We start from the raw sequence: 14,912 nt of genomic DNA, 5'->3' as shown, positions 1-14,912 counted from the left end.
CTCCCACCATAACATCTATAGGTGGGACCATGAGCTCCTTCTTCTAATGAACTTACTGTACAATTAATGCTTCTATGCTGATTAACTCAGTATTACCTAATATGGAGAATCCTAACTTTCCCTGTAATTTCAGTGACCCTTAAGACAATGGAATGACTTTAGCAGGGGCGTTTGCAAAAAAAAAAGGGGTATATCGGAAAAGTTGGCTTGGATGGGCCCCTGTGAATGATTAATCAAATTAGTCCCCATGCAGCAACAACAACACAGGTATACTGTGAACATAGGATTTAAATTGGTCAGAGCTTGATCCAGCATTTTCTTGTTATTTGTCAGGACTATCATTTAAATATCTGTTTCCTTGTTTTTAAACTCTTCCAAATGCAACACAAACTTCAGTCCAGCGTCACAGAGGAACCAGAACTGTGGGTCCTGTTTCCTGGTCGGACCCCGTCGGAGCCGCGCGCCCCTCCACCTGCATGGCCAACTTCAACTGTTGGTGTGGACTTTCCCCGGAAGAGCCGGTGGAAATCTGCAGGTGAAGCATGTCCTGTTGCAGATGATCCAGCGTGGCGTGGTGGTGGGGGGGGTGGCGGAGAAGATGAGTTTAATATTTTAACAGGGACGGAGTTCCAGCGGCGGCGCAGTGGAACATGGACTGAATGCGTCTCCAGCAAATCCAGGTGTGCACATCTCATGGACGTTCACCGCTGGTTGCGCACCAGTGTATGTTTGTGTGAGCGTGTGCGTGTGCGCGCGCCCGCACAGGTGAAGGCAGAGCAATTGACTTCCATTTCCTATCAATAATGTATTTGCTTTTGCACCACTAGTTGGTGTATATTTTATGGAGCCGTATATGTATCTGCTGTGCTCCAGTTTTCCGGATGGACTGATGTAAAAAACCTCAAATGGCATGAAGGAAATGGATGGAGGGATTGAGGGATGGATGGAGAGAGAGAGAGAGAGAGAGAGAGAGAGAGAGAGAGAGAGAGAGAGAGAGAGAGAGAGGAAGCCACATAGGGACAAATCAAAATGTTGCCTGGTGATTTTCAGCTCAACTCCGGCTGAACGAGTGCGTGTTTGACTGAGCCACTTCCTCCAGGAGCTTTAGCGCAGAGGAGAGGAGGAGGAGGGGGGGGGGGGGAGACAGACCGACCGACGCACCGACAGTCTCCATCCAGTTTGCCCGTGCCTCTGCAGGAGCGCGCAGGCATAGACAAAACGCGAAACCACACGCACGCGTGCTCATTCAGCCACCCCCCCCCCTCCATACACTGTCTCACACATACACGTGCACGACGAGAGAGAGAGAGAGAGAGAGAGAGAGAGAGAGGGAGAGGGGGGATCAGCGGGTCCCATGCACGCTTTGCAGGCAGCCGGAGCTTCTTCTGTGGTGGTCAATGTGCGTCCGTGTGTGCGTCCGGCGGCCGCTCGCCTGCCTCTTCCCTCCCCTCGTGCGCTCCCCTCCTCGCCCGGGACAGGAATAACGGGATACCGGGAGCTGTGATCACACAGAGGCAGCTACGAACCCCCACCCCCCCCACGCTCCCCCCACCCCCCCACGATGCGCGGGGCCAGCACATCTTGCAGTGGAGAATCCGCGGTATAGACGCACACACACGCACACTGAAGACTGGATTACAACATCAGTGATTTTTGTACTATTCGCTCCGTGAAGTGAGAAACCGGGGGATTCCACGCAGTGCTCCCGGACTCGGTGGGAATAATTCACTGCCTGAGATCCGGTGATTTTTTTTTTTTTTTGATTTTGTATTTTTGATCTTCCTCCTGTTGTGCAGGGTTAGTGAGAGTGCTCACCGGCTGAGGCTGCTTCTCAGAGGAGCGAGGGGGCTGTTGCAATGTCATCTCGCACCACTGTTTTGGAGCTCTTAGGAAGGGAGATGCTGTAAGTACTTTGTTGTGTTTTCTTTCCCCTCCTCTGCATTTTGTTTTTTTTCGGGGAGGATCGTGCACGTCTCTTTCTCTTCCCCCCCACCCCCTCACCCCCTCTTCATTCCCTCCACCAGCAGGCGGGTGTAGACCTCACAGGCGTCCCTCCATCCAAAGTGCGGCACCCGCACCATAGAGAGCACAGCGGTCCCTGAAACACCAAAGTGGGATTTTAAAGACGCCAGGGCAGACACTGGGAGAATAAAGATCTTCTCCTCCCTCGTGTCGAGTGTGGTGGTTTAGCTCAGGACGTGGAGCTGGCGCAGTGAGCAGCGCGCAGGCTGCTTCAAAGCGCATCTGTACCCAACATCTCTCCGGCTGCACGATCGAGCTTTTTACGCGTTCATCTCCTTCTGCACGTTCATTCGCGTTTACGCGCATAAACTGGCCGCACAGGTGGAAGACGCAGATTTGTGGCATATGCACCGAGCAGCCACCAAATTTACAGCGATCCCGGGTTCACCCCAAATAAACGGAGCTAACGCAGAGCCAAACCGCATGAATAAGGGATGCGGATTCTGCTGATGTTATCCAGAGGTTGGGTCGCACATTGCGGGTTTTTTTTGTGGTCGCGCCGGTGCGCTGGCACAACTTCCAGCTCCTCTCCATCCCATTCCAGGACGTGCGCTTAGCGTTGCGTTAGACAGATCTCTCTGTGCGCGTTCTCTTTGTTGCGGTGCGGTTTTTTTATTTTGGTGGGGGGGAGGCAAATCGCTGCGTCTGACTCCGCTGACAGAAAGTGAACAAAGACTTTGTCCTAAAAAAAGACCCCCCCAAAAATATCTAATTCTCCCTGTACAAGGAGCGTCTCGGCCACGAGTGGACGAGTCAGGCCCACGTTGTACCAGTAGGGGTCGCACTTGTATTGTGTTGGCTCCATTGAACCTAATGAGGAAATCCAAATGAATTTACACCATCTCCCTCGCTCACTCTCTCCCTCCCTCCCTCTCCCTTTCTCTTTCTCTCTCCTGTTCTCAGGACTCAGTCACGTTGTTGAAGCGCAGTTTTCCTATCACAGAGAAGCTCTCTCTCTCTCTCTCTCTCTCTCTCTCTCTCTCTCTCTCTCTCTCTCTCTCTCTCTCTCTCTCTCTCTCTCTCTCTGTGTTATGGCGTCAGACTCAGCCCATGGAAGGGCAATCCATTTTTGTATGACAGCAAAAGGAAATAATGTATTAACCCACCACCTCCCCCCATGTAGATCGAGGCCCGGATCATTCTGCCTTATGGTTACCTTGCTTTTACTGTTCAGCATCAGCTTGTGTGTGTGTGTGTGTGTGTGTGTGTGTGTGTGTGTGATAGCCAGTGTATGATTTTGAAGTATTATTGCCAATCATACGTCAGAGGCACAGACAGGACAGACGGCTGTAGAGAGAAACTGTGAGAATGAGAGGATGAAAGACTGGAAGAGTGTGAACAGAGACTGTGAATGAATGTGATTGATTTTTTTTATTAATACGCCTTTATTTACATATAGATGAAAGCAGTATTATAGGAGATGGAAGCCCTGAAGTTCTTCTTCTTCTAAAAAAAAAAAACCCAAATTCAAATGGTCACAGAGGACAGGACAGATTGCTCCGGTGTTTCAGATTCATCAGCATCGTTCATGGCTGAATAAAAACCTGAAATCACCTCTGACTCCAGCCGTCAGATGGAAGATTCCTTTCCTGTTGGCTGCACACTCACAATCGCTGCAGGTCTAGAAGAAGCTGGGTTTGCCGTCTAACGGCCAAACAAACTTCCAAACCAATATCAAATAACTCTGAATAACTACTTCTTTGTATTCTAATCACATCGCCGCTTAATGCACTGCAATCACTTTCTTTTTCTTCAGCCATTATTATTCTTTTATACGGTATCGCTGTTTGGTAATAGAGCAAAATTCAAAATTTCATAAAGAGGGTCTGATAGCGGCCTCCTCCATGCAAATGAAGCTGGAACTCACTCCCACAAATGGGATGAAAAGAAAGTAACTAAAGGAGGGAGGAGACTCGATGCAGCACACAGGGAGAGGTGTGTATCAGGCATCAGGTGCAAAGAGTGAGCGCTGATCACATCCTTTTATATAAGAGAACAGTAGTGACCTCACTTCTGTCTTTGTCTGTCTCACACACACAGACACACACACACACACACAGTGGATTTGTAGGGAGCTAAAGAGGTATGTGCAGTGGGCAGACAACATGTTGAAGCCTGAGTGGTAACAGACGATTACTTCCACTGGGCTTCTCGTGGGCGCTCATGCACATGTCAGGGCACACGGACCAGATGGCTGGGGCCTGGGAGAGAGAGAGAGGGAAAGGGAGTGAATCAGGGAACGGCCGGGAGAAAATGGAGAGAAGTGAGGTGACAGAGGAGACAACTGTCAGAAGAGACGAGTGGGGGGGGGGTTACTCACAGGGTGAAGTTGGGGAGTATGTGTCAAAACCGAAGCAGTGGACGCAAAGATATTCCCGGCTTTCATTCCCAGAGGGTCAAGCTTCAAAAGAGGAAGAATCCAACATAACACGATGGCTCCACATGGCCTCTTTTGTGAGACCCTTCCTGCTTCCTGTAAATGCCCCCGTTGTTCAAATCCCTCCACCCCCTGATGAACATTTTGTCAGACTTCAGTGCAACTAGTTTTGACGGCTGTGTTTCACTCGGCGTGACTCTGCAGCCACACTCACTTTTAATGCAGTGCTTCAGATTTGCACTCGGATTATCGGTCTCTGAAAAAGGTCGTTAGTGATTTTACATTTTGTTCCGGGGGTATATAGGTAGTTTTTTGTTATGCTCAGCCGAGGCATCTGTCATTACTTCTGTTGAATAACTAACAAAGAAAAAAGAATGTAATTAAAAATATTACGTTGCTCTTTTAAAACCTGGTGTATCTGCTTCTTCTAATCGTTCGACTCGTTGTTAGCAAGACGTCCTAACTTCTGCAGAACATCTGCATTCTTACAAATCGGAATAAAACCTTTAGAACTATGGGGAGGGAAATTAGTCGAGAGAGAAAAAAGAATCGGGGAAAAGGAGAAAGAAGACGGGGGGGGGGGGGGGGGTTCAGCCAGACGATTAAGCGTAGAAAAACGGCTCCATTCATTTCGATTTTTAGAGGAAACAGTCTTTTGTGTAATTGGGCAGGAAGAGAGAAAGTGTTGGAGGAAGTTTGAAACCCTAAGGACGGCGTTCGAGCAAATTCATCCCCTGCAGAGTTCTGTTGAGGAAGAGGAGGATGTGAAGATGAGACGAGTGTGGAAGGAAATGATTGTTTGGATTCTGCTGATGCAGAGACGCAGACCTGAGAGTGATGCTTGGAGATGGGATTACGTAAGAGAAAGAAAAAAACATTGGGCCTCAGCATTTCTTTGGTCTTGGAGGGGAGGTGGGTTTGATGATATGTGGAGCTACATACACACACACACGCACATTTCCAGGAAGTCTCTTGTTGGTTCCCAGTTACCGTCGCCTCTCACCAGGTGCACAGCCAGCAGCGACTCTTTGTCTTCAGCTCAATCACTTCCCCTCATTAGAAGCTGCTTCAAGAACAAAGCGGGCTTCTTATAAAATGGCTCCGTCAAGCCACCGAAATACAAAATACATGTCATGGGCTCTAAATTTGTGGTTTGTTCTGGATTCTAGTGGATGATTGTGTAAATTTAAGGACAGTAGAGGAGAATGGAGTTGGAAATAAGCAGAAAACTATTCAGTAGAGTGTATTCCTCTGTCTGCGGCCCAACAGTCCCCGTAAAATCAATCGAGCTGCAGCAAATTTCACACGTTCAATAATTTTTATGTCGTAAGAAATCTGTGAAAATGTAAAAAGCAAGCATCTCACAATGTTGAAGAAAGTAAAAAATAAATTCCTGGATTCACCCCAAAACGTTGTATTTCCTCCCCTGAACACCCCCCTCCCCCCACCCCATCCTTCCACCAGGTTTTGTGGTAAATCAGTTCGGTAGATTTTGTGTAATGCTGCTAAAAAACGGACAATAAACTCACAAATACTGTATGAAATGTACGAGAGACAGCGGCTGAAGATGGAGGAATGATGGTCGGATGACCATCATTCCCATCAAGGATGAAGGGAGGGATGGACAGATAAGTGAATAGATAAGGGGGCGATAAATGACTTCAGAGCTGATGTGAGATAGGGAAGAAAAAAAACAAAACATTACAACATTAAGGTCAGTCTTCAACAAACAAGAGAGAATGCACACAGACACACACACGCGTGTCCGCTGGGCCGTGGCATAGTAAAACACACTTATCATCCTCAGTATCAAACCGACTCTTTGAATAAATCATATCCATAGAGTGTGTACGCTACGCAAATCTAATTTTAATGCCATTTAGGGAAGATAGAAGGAAGAGGGAATGCGACCACAGCAGCAAATGCAATCGTATTAATCATCATGTAAAGATAATGCAGCTGAATTATTGATGCGTGTGAAACCTAGTTGTGTGCGGACCAGAAACGTGGGCTTTGTGGCAGCGAGGCCTCGTGGGAATCGTGGTAATGGTTACAGCAAGAGAGATTTCAGTGCCGGAGAGTGTGTGTGTGTGTGTGTGTGTGTGTGTGTGACTGTTGTATAAACACACTTAGGCTCCAAAACTTGAATATTCATATTGTGGGGACCTACATCTGTTTACTCAGCCACATTATGGGGACATGTATTTCTTTTGCACTCAAAGATTTACCGTTGGAGGCCTCCGTCAAGTCCTCTGACGTCATGGAGAGAAAACCCCCCCGTGTGCAAAGTTTCAGTGAATATACAGTGTTTCAGTTTCTGACTGTTTTCTAGACTGTAGAGTAGATATGCAGAGTATTTGTACGTTGTGCCTTGTGTGAGGAAATACAAGTGTGTGTGTATGTGTGTGTGCGTGTGTGTGAACGATAGCCAGTAGTATGGATGTGCCTGCCAAATATCATTTACTGTTGTGGTGCCAGGAAGCGGGAGCCTTTTTGTGTGACGACAAACTGCCCCAATCCGATTTGGCCTGGAGATTCTCACTCCCTCTCTCTCTCTCTCTCTCTCTCTCTCTCTCTCTCTCTCTCCAATGTCTGCATCTCTCTCCCCAAATATCCCTTTCTTCCCTCCGTCTTCCTCCTCCTCTTCTGTGCATTTCCCCCCCACTCCAGCATCCTCCTCTCCCTGAAATCCCCTTGTGATGCTGCAGAGTTGAGACAAGGAAAGAAAACTCCCCCCCACCCCACCACTCTTTTGTTAGTCAGATTTCCACATCACTCGTTGGAACTGAGAGATAAGCTTGTCAACACTGGACTCTCCTGTTACTATAAAGACCATAAATGCCAAATTGGTACCAGTTGGACTATTTTAATAAAACTGAGAAACCTTCCCTGAAACGGACTGTAGGAGTTTTCTGTCACGCCTGGTTTTTATTCATGAAAATAGTTGAGAGATCCATAGGAACATTTCCCGGTGGCTATCGTGTGTGTTTGGTACATAAGTTGTGTAACTTTATCATAAAGTTTGCAAAGACTTGGTTTCCAAACAGTCTGGAAAATGTCTTTCTCAGGTCCTCTGACAAGATTTTCTAAAATTATACATCTTCATAATATAAATATAACGTGTAATAATACTTGTGTACTCGTATTATCCTAAAATAATCTCTAATTTCATTCAAGGTATTCAAACATTTAATTTCGGCTTGAGCAACGCACGTTGAAGGAAAAACACACATCTAGGCACCCAGCTGTTTAGAATTGGTCCCATTGGTTCAGGATTATTGGCGTTTGCTGCACAGCGTGAATAAAACAACTCCCTAACCCCGACTCCCATGATGCCATGCTGCTACACAGTCTGTAATAATGACGTCCTTTCAACTGGAGGTTGTGCAAGATCTCACAGGGGAACCAGAACTGTTCAGTGGGCTTAGCTGCGCCTTGTACAGCTGCTGGTTTGAATCCATGGACCAGTTTGTAAATGTAAGGGAAGCATTACAATAAACTGTTGTTATACCGAGATATCTCCTGTCAGTGTGAAGGTGTGAAGCAGGCTAGCTTCAGTCACTTCACGATGAAATGCTGTATTTATAGAAAATTTGGTGAATATTTCTTTCTTTTCATTTCCCGGCTGAGAAAAAGCCGCCCTGTAGAATTAAATGATTCATAATCTGTCAGTGCAAGTCTTCGTGTAATCCTACAGCTTTTTGGGGGAAAGGAAGACGTGGACTTCTTGATGTCGACAATAGGAATCCATTAGGCGTCGGTGCGCTCGCTCCCTCTGCAGTGAATGGACCAGGAGCTGGATGATTCCTCCTCAGGTCTAACTGTGTTTATGCTCCGTTGGGCAGACGAGGGTTGGGGGGGACAAGCAGTCCTGTGCTCGCGTTAAACACTGGATGACACATTGAGCCCACGTGCATTATTCAACTCAACAATAGAGTCTTCCACCGGGGTCTCGATTTCATTACAGAAGCGCAGGTTATGACAAATGCTGCTGGAAATGATCTAAAAGCCGTCATCAGGCTTTAGAAAGGGAGACAATGCAGCTGCAAGGTTCCCTCGTTTCTCAGTGGCTGGAAAACGATTTACGCCTTATTTAATTGTCTTTACATACATTACATAGCAAAACATATTCTCATGTTAATTTATACTTCAATATATATTCAATTAATACCTAGAAATCAGGTAAATTTGATTCATTTAGCACTCTCCTAGATTTGATGACCACTACAAGTGTTTTACACTTCAGGTCACATTTACTCATTCAGCATATTTTCCATCACACACCCTTCACTTGCTCACTGAACAGCCATCAGGCACAATTAGGGGCCTCTGTATCTTGCATGTGCACTGGGAGTGCCGGAAATCAAACCCCTGACTTTCTTGTATATTAACGATCCCTTCTCCTGAGCCACAGCTGCTCAGCTGGTCAGTGGTGCTTCACACTAAAACCTGCATGGAGACTAAAACTTGAAGTCACAGATGTGCCACAGGTCAAAATGAGATATTTTAGGATTTATTCATTTTATAACAGTAAATCCATATATATATATACCAATGCAGAAAGGTAGAAATATGAGTGATTTTATTGGTATTCAATTATTATATTGTTATTAAAGTAAATGCACAACATCAAAACAATAAAGTTAAAAACCATGCAATTAAAACAAATTGAAGAGTCTACATTTGCACCAGAAACTATCTTTTTTTATCATCAACCACATCTGATCTAAATCCCGAATACTTTTTCAGAAATCTCATTCACCAACAGACAAACTGACAAAGAAGCAGGAGTGAAACCGCAGCACGTCCACGGCGGCTATTAGATCTGTGGTGAATACGTCGACTGGCAACAAGTGGACGTCCTGCTGTGTTGTTTTGTCGATTATGTTAATAGGTAGGGGCGCTTTGTAAATGAGACAAGTGTCTTATGATCCTGTGCTTAAATCTGCTCCGTCTCCAACTGTGACATGATAATCGACAGCTCCTGGGAATCAATCATGCGCTTAGCGGCTCTGCGGCGACACAGAAACACATGCTGTCCTGTCGGTGAATCCATAAATCTTCACCGGTGCCCACTGACGCATTATGCGACCGTATGCTTCGTGCCTTTCTGATCCCGCTCACGCTCTGATGTCGGGCACACCTGCTCATATGTCCGACACATGATGGTAAACCAACACACACGCTCTCACTCAGTGTTTCATGCTGTCTGAGCATTAGGTTGTGAGGCCGGCGAGTGTTGCCTCTTGTCGTGATGTGGAGATTGTGCTGTGAGGATGGCCCCTTGCTCTCCTGCAGAACAACCACTGTCACGATCTCACCTGACTCTCACTTTCATGGACACGTTCTCACGCACACACACGCTCAAACGGTTCTTTCAACTGAGAGACTCCCACTCCTCACCTCCCCCCTCCCCCACCTTCTGCCTCCCTGTCCGGGGCCTGAAGTGCTACTTCAAAAAAAAAACACACAAGAGAACACTAGCTGGCATCCCAAGCTATTTATAGCCCTCTGACTTATATTAGTCTGTCCTTTTCAGCCTTTATGTAATTTGTAACTCACTTACCTCCAGGGAGACGAATGGAACTCTTGTGCATTTGACCGTTGTGTCTCCACTTCTTTGAATTGAATCATCTATAGAAGAATCTAGTAAATGTCAGGTGAGGATACGCTCGACCCAGCATCAGCAGGTGTGTCCCACCTGAACCTGATTTATTGATTTATTCCCTAGTTACATCACAGCTCCTCAACGGATGGGCAGAGATTTTGTATTTGACAAAACTTACCATACATTTCCAATAGGGTTGTGTTTACTACATGGTGTCCCTCATGTCAGGCAATTTATCAAACTTTACAGTTCTATCTATGCAGTTGTCAGACTGTAAAGTTTTTCTACTTTTCTACAGTTTTTTTTATGGTGACCCCACGAGTGAATCTATAAGAGTAGGTTCTGTGCAGCGAGGACAGTGTTTGAGTCATCCTTTTGAATCCTGCTATAAAGCTGTGAGTGGTTTCTCCACCTTTTGAAATGTTGGTTATATATTAAATTAAACCCTGTGTGTCAATGTGCAGAATCCACAGGCAAGAGACACGATTTTAGGGGCTTTGCTCAAAGTGGTCTGTACCTGAAACACATCCAAAGTAATATCTCAACAAGGCCCAAAATATTGGCCATTGCCCTCGATGCTAATTCTCTGGCTAACCTTGCCGTCTCACTTCTGTCGCTCACATGCAAACGTTCTCTAAGCTGCATTAAACAAACAGGGACAACACACTGATGGTGTCATTAGCTGTGCACGGAAGTCGTCCGTGAGCGAAAGTACCGGACGGAGTATAATTTTAACTTGATGGTGGCGCTTCATGAATAGCGAAGGGATCATTAAAGGTATTGCAGATACTAATGGGAGCCGGAGTGGGACATGAATGTGAAATGTCATGGTAATCCATCCAATGGCTGTTGAGACATTTCATTCCAAACCACATATTGTGACACTAATGGGGACGTCAACTAGGAGATGTCACCTGGGAACCATTAATCTGTACCAGAGTTTTGTCCCAAGCAACAGACAGATTAAAAGCCCTCATTTGTATGAAAGAGCCCAAAAAAAACCCTTTTCCATGTGGTGAGACACACATTATAATAAAGAAATAACTATGTTGTCCTCCAAAGTACAAAACTGCTCAGCACAGCTTCTCTATTTCTGTATCTCCGGCTTCCTCCTAACTGGTTGTGCGTCAATCCCTCCTGAAGGTGGAGTGTTAAGACATTACATTTATAAACTGTGCAAATCTCTGCCTGCCTCTTCCAAATAGCACAGCTTGCTCCTGATCTTGGCTGTCGTGACCATAAAGAATATACTTGTTAGTCATCTTTTCTTTCTCTCACCCCTCCGCAAATTCCTCTCAAGGCCGTCTCCCTCCCCGCATGGTTTATATGTCTAATAACGCTGCTGAGAAGGAGGTGAATAAAAAAGAAAGATGCCACCTGAATTTGTTCGGCTGAAAGAATTGTGCATTAACAATTTATCTCTCCTGTCTTTCTCTCCCCTGCCATCTTCTTTTTCACGCTACTCTCTCCCTTCACCCCATCTCCTTTTGATCTGTCTTCATCTGCTCTGTTCCTCCTCATGCTCTCTCCGTGCAGGGGATGAAGTGGTTTGGCAGAATGTCCCTCAGCAGCAAAAGGAGTAAGAGGAGGAGTAGAAGGAGCAGCAGCTGGAGCAGCAGCAGTGGTAGGAACAGCGCGCTGCTCTTCTTGGCCCTCCTGGTGGTGGTGACCCTGTTCGCCGACCCTGTGGTGGCCCAGAAGCAGCGGACTGGCGGCGCCTCGGACAAAGTGCCGGTCCTGAACATTGCGGTGATCCTGGGACGCACGCGCTACATCTCCGAGAGGGACATCCGGGCGCTGTGGAGCAAGGAGGACCCCATTGACGTCAATGTGGTCACACTGCTGGTCAACGAGACCGACCCGAAGAGCATCATCACTCACATGTGCGACCTGATGTCCGGGACCAAGATGCACGGGGTGGTGTTTGGGGATGGCACCGACCAGGAGGCCATCGCCCAGATTTTGGATTTTATTTCCACGCAGGCGCTCATACCCATCCTCGGCATCCACGGAGGGTCGTCCATGATCATGGCTGATAAGGTACGGAGGAGTGAGAGGAGAATATTGGGTGGATGGATGATTTGTGCATGAATACAGGTATGATTGATGAATTGCTGTGGTTGCGAGCGGTTTGCTGATAGTTCTGTCTGTGTAACTTTGCTGAACCGAGAAAATCAGACCCTCACTTGTCAGCTTTTACATATCAGGCTGTTGCTGCTCCAGACAGACTGCCAGAGGGTTATACCATCCTGTAATTCTAACATAGCGTGGGGGGGGCCTTGTCTGCTAGCTGCCCCTCACAGATAGTGGTGCGGCTTAACTCTAGACAATGAAAACAGAGGGAGGAAGTGGGAGGGCATTGGTGGAAAGGAGACGATGTGGGGGAAGAAGAGTGGAGTAGGAGGGTAAGCATCCGCAGTGAGGTTGAAAGGGAAGAAGAAGGGATGACTAAAGAGGACGGGCGGTGAGCGAGTAGGAGGTGTTTGTGCGTGTGAGCTACAGGAGCCTCTCATTGTGCAGGATTCCCTCAGATGTAGGTGGCTGATCTGTGACAGGGTCTCACACTTGAATAGGGGATGCCCCCTCGTCTGCCAATCACTTTGAACTTTCCATGGCAGGAGATGAACGGCTCGTGACGGTGTGGATTCGCGAGGCGGCGCTCGGCTCCCGGGAGTCGTCGCGCTCACAACGAGGATGTTCTTATCTGTGTTATTTGTCCAGAAGATCAAAGGAGGCTTAGCAGACACCGTGTGAGCAGGACGAGCCGTAAAGATGCTCCACAGAGAGAATACAGAACCGTCAATGTCATCGTCGATTATTTGGTGTGCACAATTGAAACAATGGCAAGGCTGAGTTATCTGTTTTCTCTTTTGTCAAAGGTAGTGCTTGTCCTTGTTCCTCTTCTCCTGCAGAACATTTTCTTTCTCTAAGATCTGTGAGTGCAAGAAAACCTTGAGCTCCAGTCACACTGGAGGAGAAGCATCCTTCTCCCTGTTTAATGCCTCAAAGCAATCTCCTGATTTCCAACCAAACCTGACCCTGACAACTTTCAGAGTAGAGATCGGTTTGGAACTTTGCATTCATGATCACACTTGTTTACACGCACATGCAACGTGTGGCAACGTTTCATGGAGGATGAGGAAGGAAGGAGAGAAGGTGGTAGGTGTTGGGAGGAGGAGATGGGAGGAGGAGAGTGTTGGAATGGAAAATGTGGAGATGGGGAAGCAGAGAAATGGTGAAAGGAAAGAGGGTGAGGGATAATACCTCTGTTCGAGCTCAGGCGAAGGCTGAGTGCTGGGGAATTACAGAATGTCCTGATTGGCACCTGCCACACACCCCCAATTTCAACGCACACACGCACCCCCACACGCACACACCCTCCTCATACCCCCTGTCAGTGAGTGTCATTGAAACAGCAGTGATTCATCTTCTGGACAGCAGGAGTGTTTCCTCAGAAAATAATTCTCTTTAAAGGGCTCGACCCAACACTTTGCCTTCGTCTTTGATTTCTTTCTCCCTTTTTTCCTTCTTCCTCCACATGTTCTCTGTCTTTATCTGCTGGCTTCTAACCACGCGCTGAAGTGTGTGTCTCTCCTTTTCACTCACAAACTCTGCAGGCTCAGAAATACACTCAGAGCCATTTGGGCCAAATGTGTGTGTGAAGTCATTTTCACGACGTGCATGAGATGGATTCCCCAAAAATTGTAATCTTAAAACACTGTCGAGGTTTTGCATATCTGGAGACTTGCCTGAGGAATGTCATGTTTGTTTACACCAGTCGTACATTTAAGTTCAAGTTGGATATCTGGAGGTAAAAGTGTGACTTTACCGAGATTGAGCAAAATCTGAATTATTTTGAGATTAAGAATCTTTACAAAACACTAATTAGTAATTTAAGTGGAGGAAATATCACCTTTTTAAGTTGTTATTCGGGCTGCATCTGACTATTTATATATTATCAATGAATATTAATGCACAATAAATCATTCTGGCCTCAGGTTGCTCTTTGTGTCTGGAAAACAAAACAAATCATTAAAGTGACTAATGTTTTTGCTGGATAAATAATTAATCAATTCTAAGAATTGCTGCAGACCATTTTTCTGTTAATGATTAATTGCAAGAACTGATCTTTTTGCACTGGATCCTTCAGTTGTTTTTTTTTCCATCACCATTTAAACTTTTTCTGTAAGCTTAACTGTTTATGTTCTTGTTCATTTGATTAAAAAGCAGCTTTGATGGTGTCGAGTATATAAAATCTCACTTAAAAACAGTTTTAATGCATTTCCATCCAAAACAAGGATTTTTCTAGCAATCTGCTGTATTCTATACCCAGTGCTTTTATGCTCCTTTTTAAAGTTGATATAACTCCTCACCCTCTGTAGGTTAAGGTTTATATAGTTACCCTCTGAAGTGTTCGCAGCACGGTCTCTCTGCCGCCCTGTTCAATGCAGATTTGCACTAATCCTCATGTGAAATATGGGGAGAAGCTTCGCCTCCAATGATTACGCCTTGTAAGACCCTCAGTGTGTTTGTCTATTCACGATAAAGCCTTCACACTTGTGTGTGTGTGTGCATAGACGTGTGTGAAACATCCCATATATATACTTTAATGCTGTTGTGTGCACTGTGTGTTTTTGTGTGTGTGTGTGTGTGTGTGTGTGTGTGTGTGTGTGTTTCTCTTGCCTGTCACTTTGGAGGCTAAATCTCTCGATGCTGATGACTTCCACTCAAAGCCGGTTCCACGTGAACCTTTGTAGAAATCTATCCGAGAGCCTCCCCGTTCTGAACAAGAACCTCCTCTCCTCTCTCACTCTCTCTTGTTAGTTTCTTACCTATCTTCTTGCGCTGTCCCCCCACCCGTCCCTCCATCCTCCTCCTGTCTTTCATTCATTAATTAGGTAAATG

The 14,912-nt window shown here is 46.2% G+C and overlaps 1 protein-coding gene across 1 annotated transcript in view; it reads left to right on the top strand.

The window, feature by feature from the left end:
* Positions 1-1,665: 1,665 nt before the first annotated feature.
* grin2aa (glutamate receptor, ionotropic, N-methyl D-aspartate 2A, a) overlaps positions 1,666-14,912 on the top strand; it is a 115,366-nt gene continuing 102,119 nt past the window's right edge. Inside the window, exons 1-2 of the mRNA XM_062408992.1 lie at positions 1,666-1,903; positions 11,544-12,047. Coding sequence (XP_062264976.1) covers positions 11,547-12,047 — 501 coding nt within the window. The 5' untranslated portion in view covers positions 1,666-1,903; positions 11,544-11,546. The remainder of the gene's footprint in view (positions 1,904-11,543; positions 12,048-14,912) is intronic.

Source organism: Platichthys flesus, chromosome 16, assembly GCF_949316205.1.
Source record: "Platichthys flesus chromosome 16, fPlaFle2.1, whole genome shotgun sequence".
NCBI classification, from domain to species: domain Eukaryota; kingdom Metazoa; phylum Chordata; class Actinopteri; order Pleuronectiformes; family Pleuronectidae; genus Platichthys; species Platichthys flesus.
This window is presented reverse-complemented; position numbering and strand designations above follow the sequence as displayed.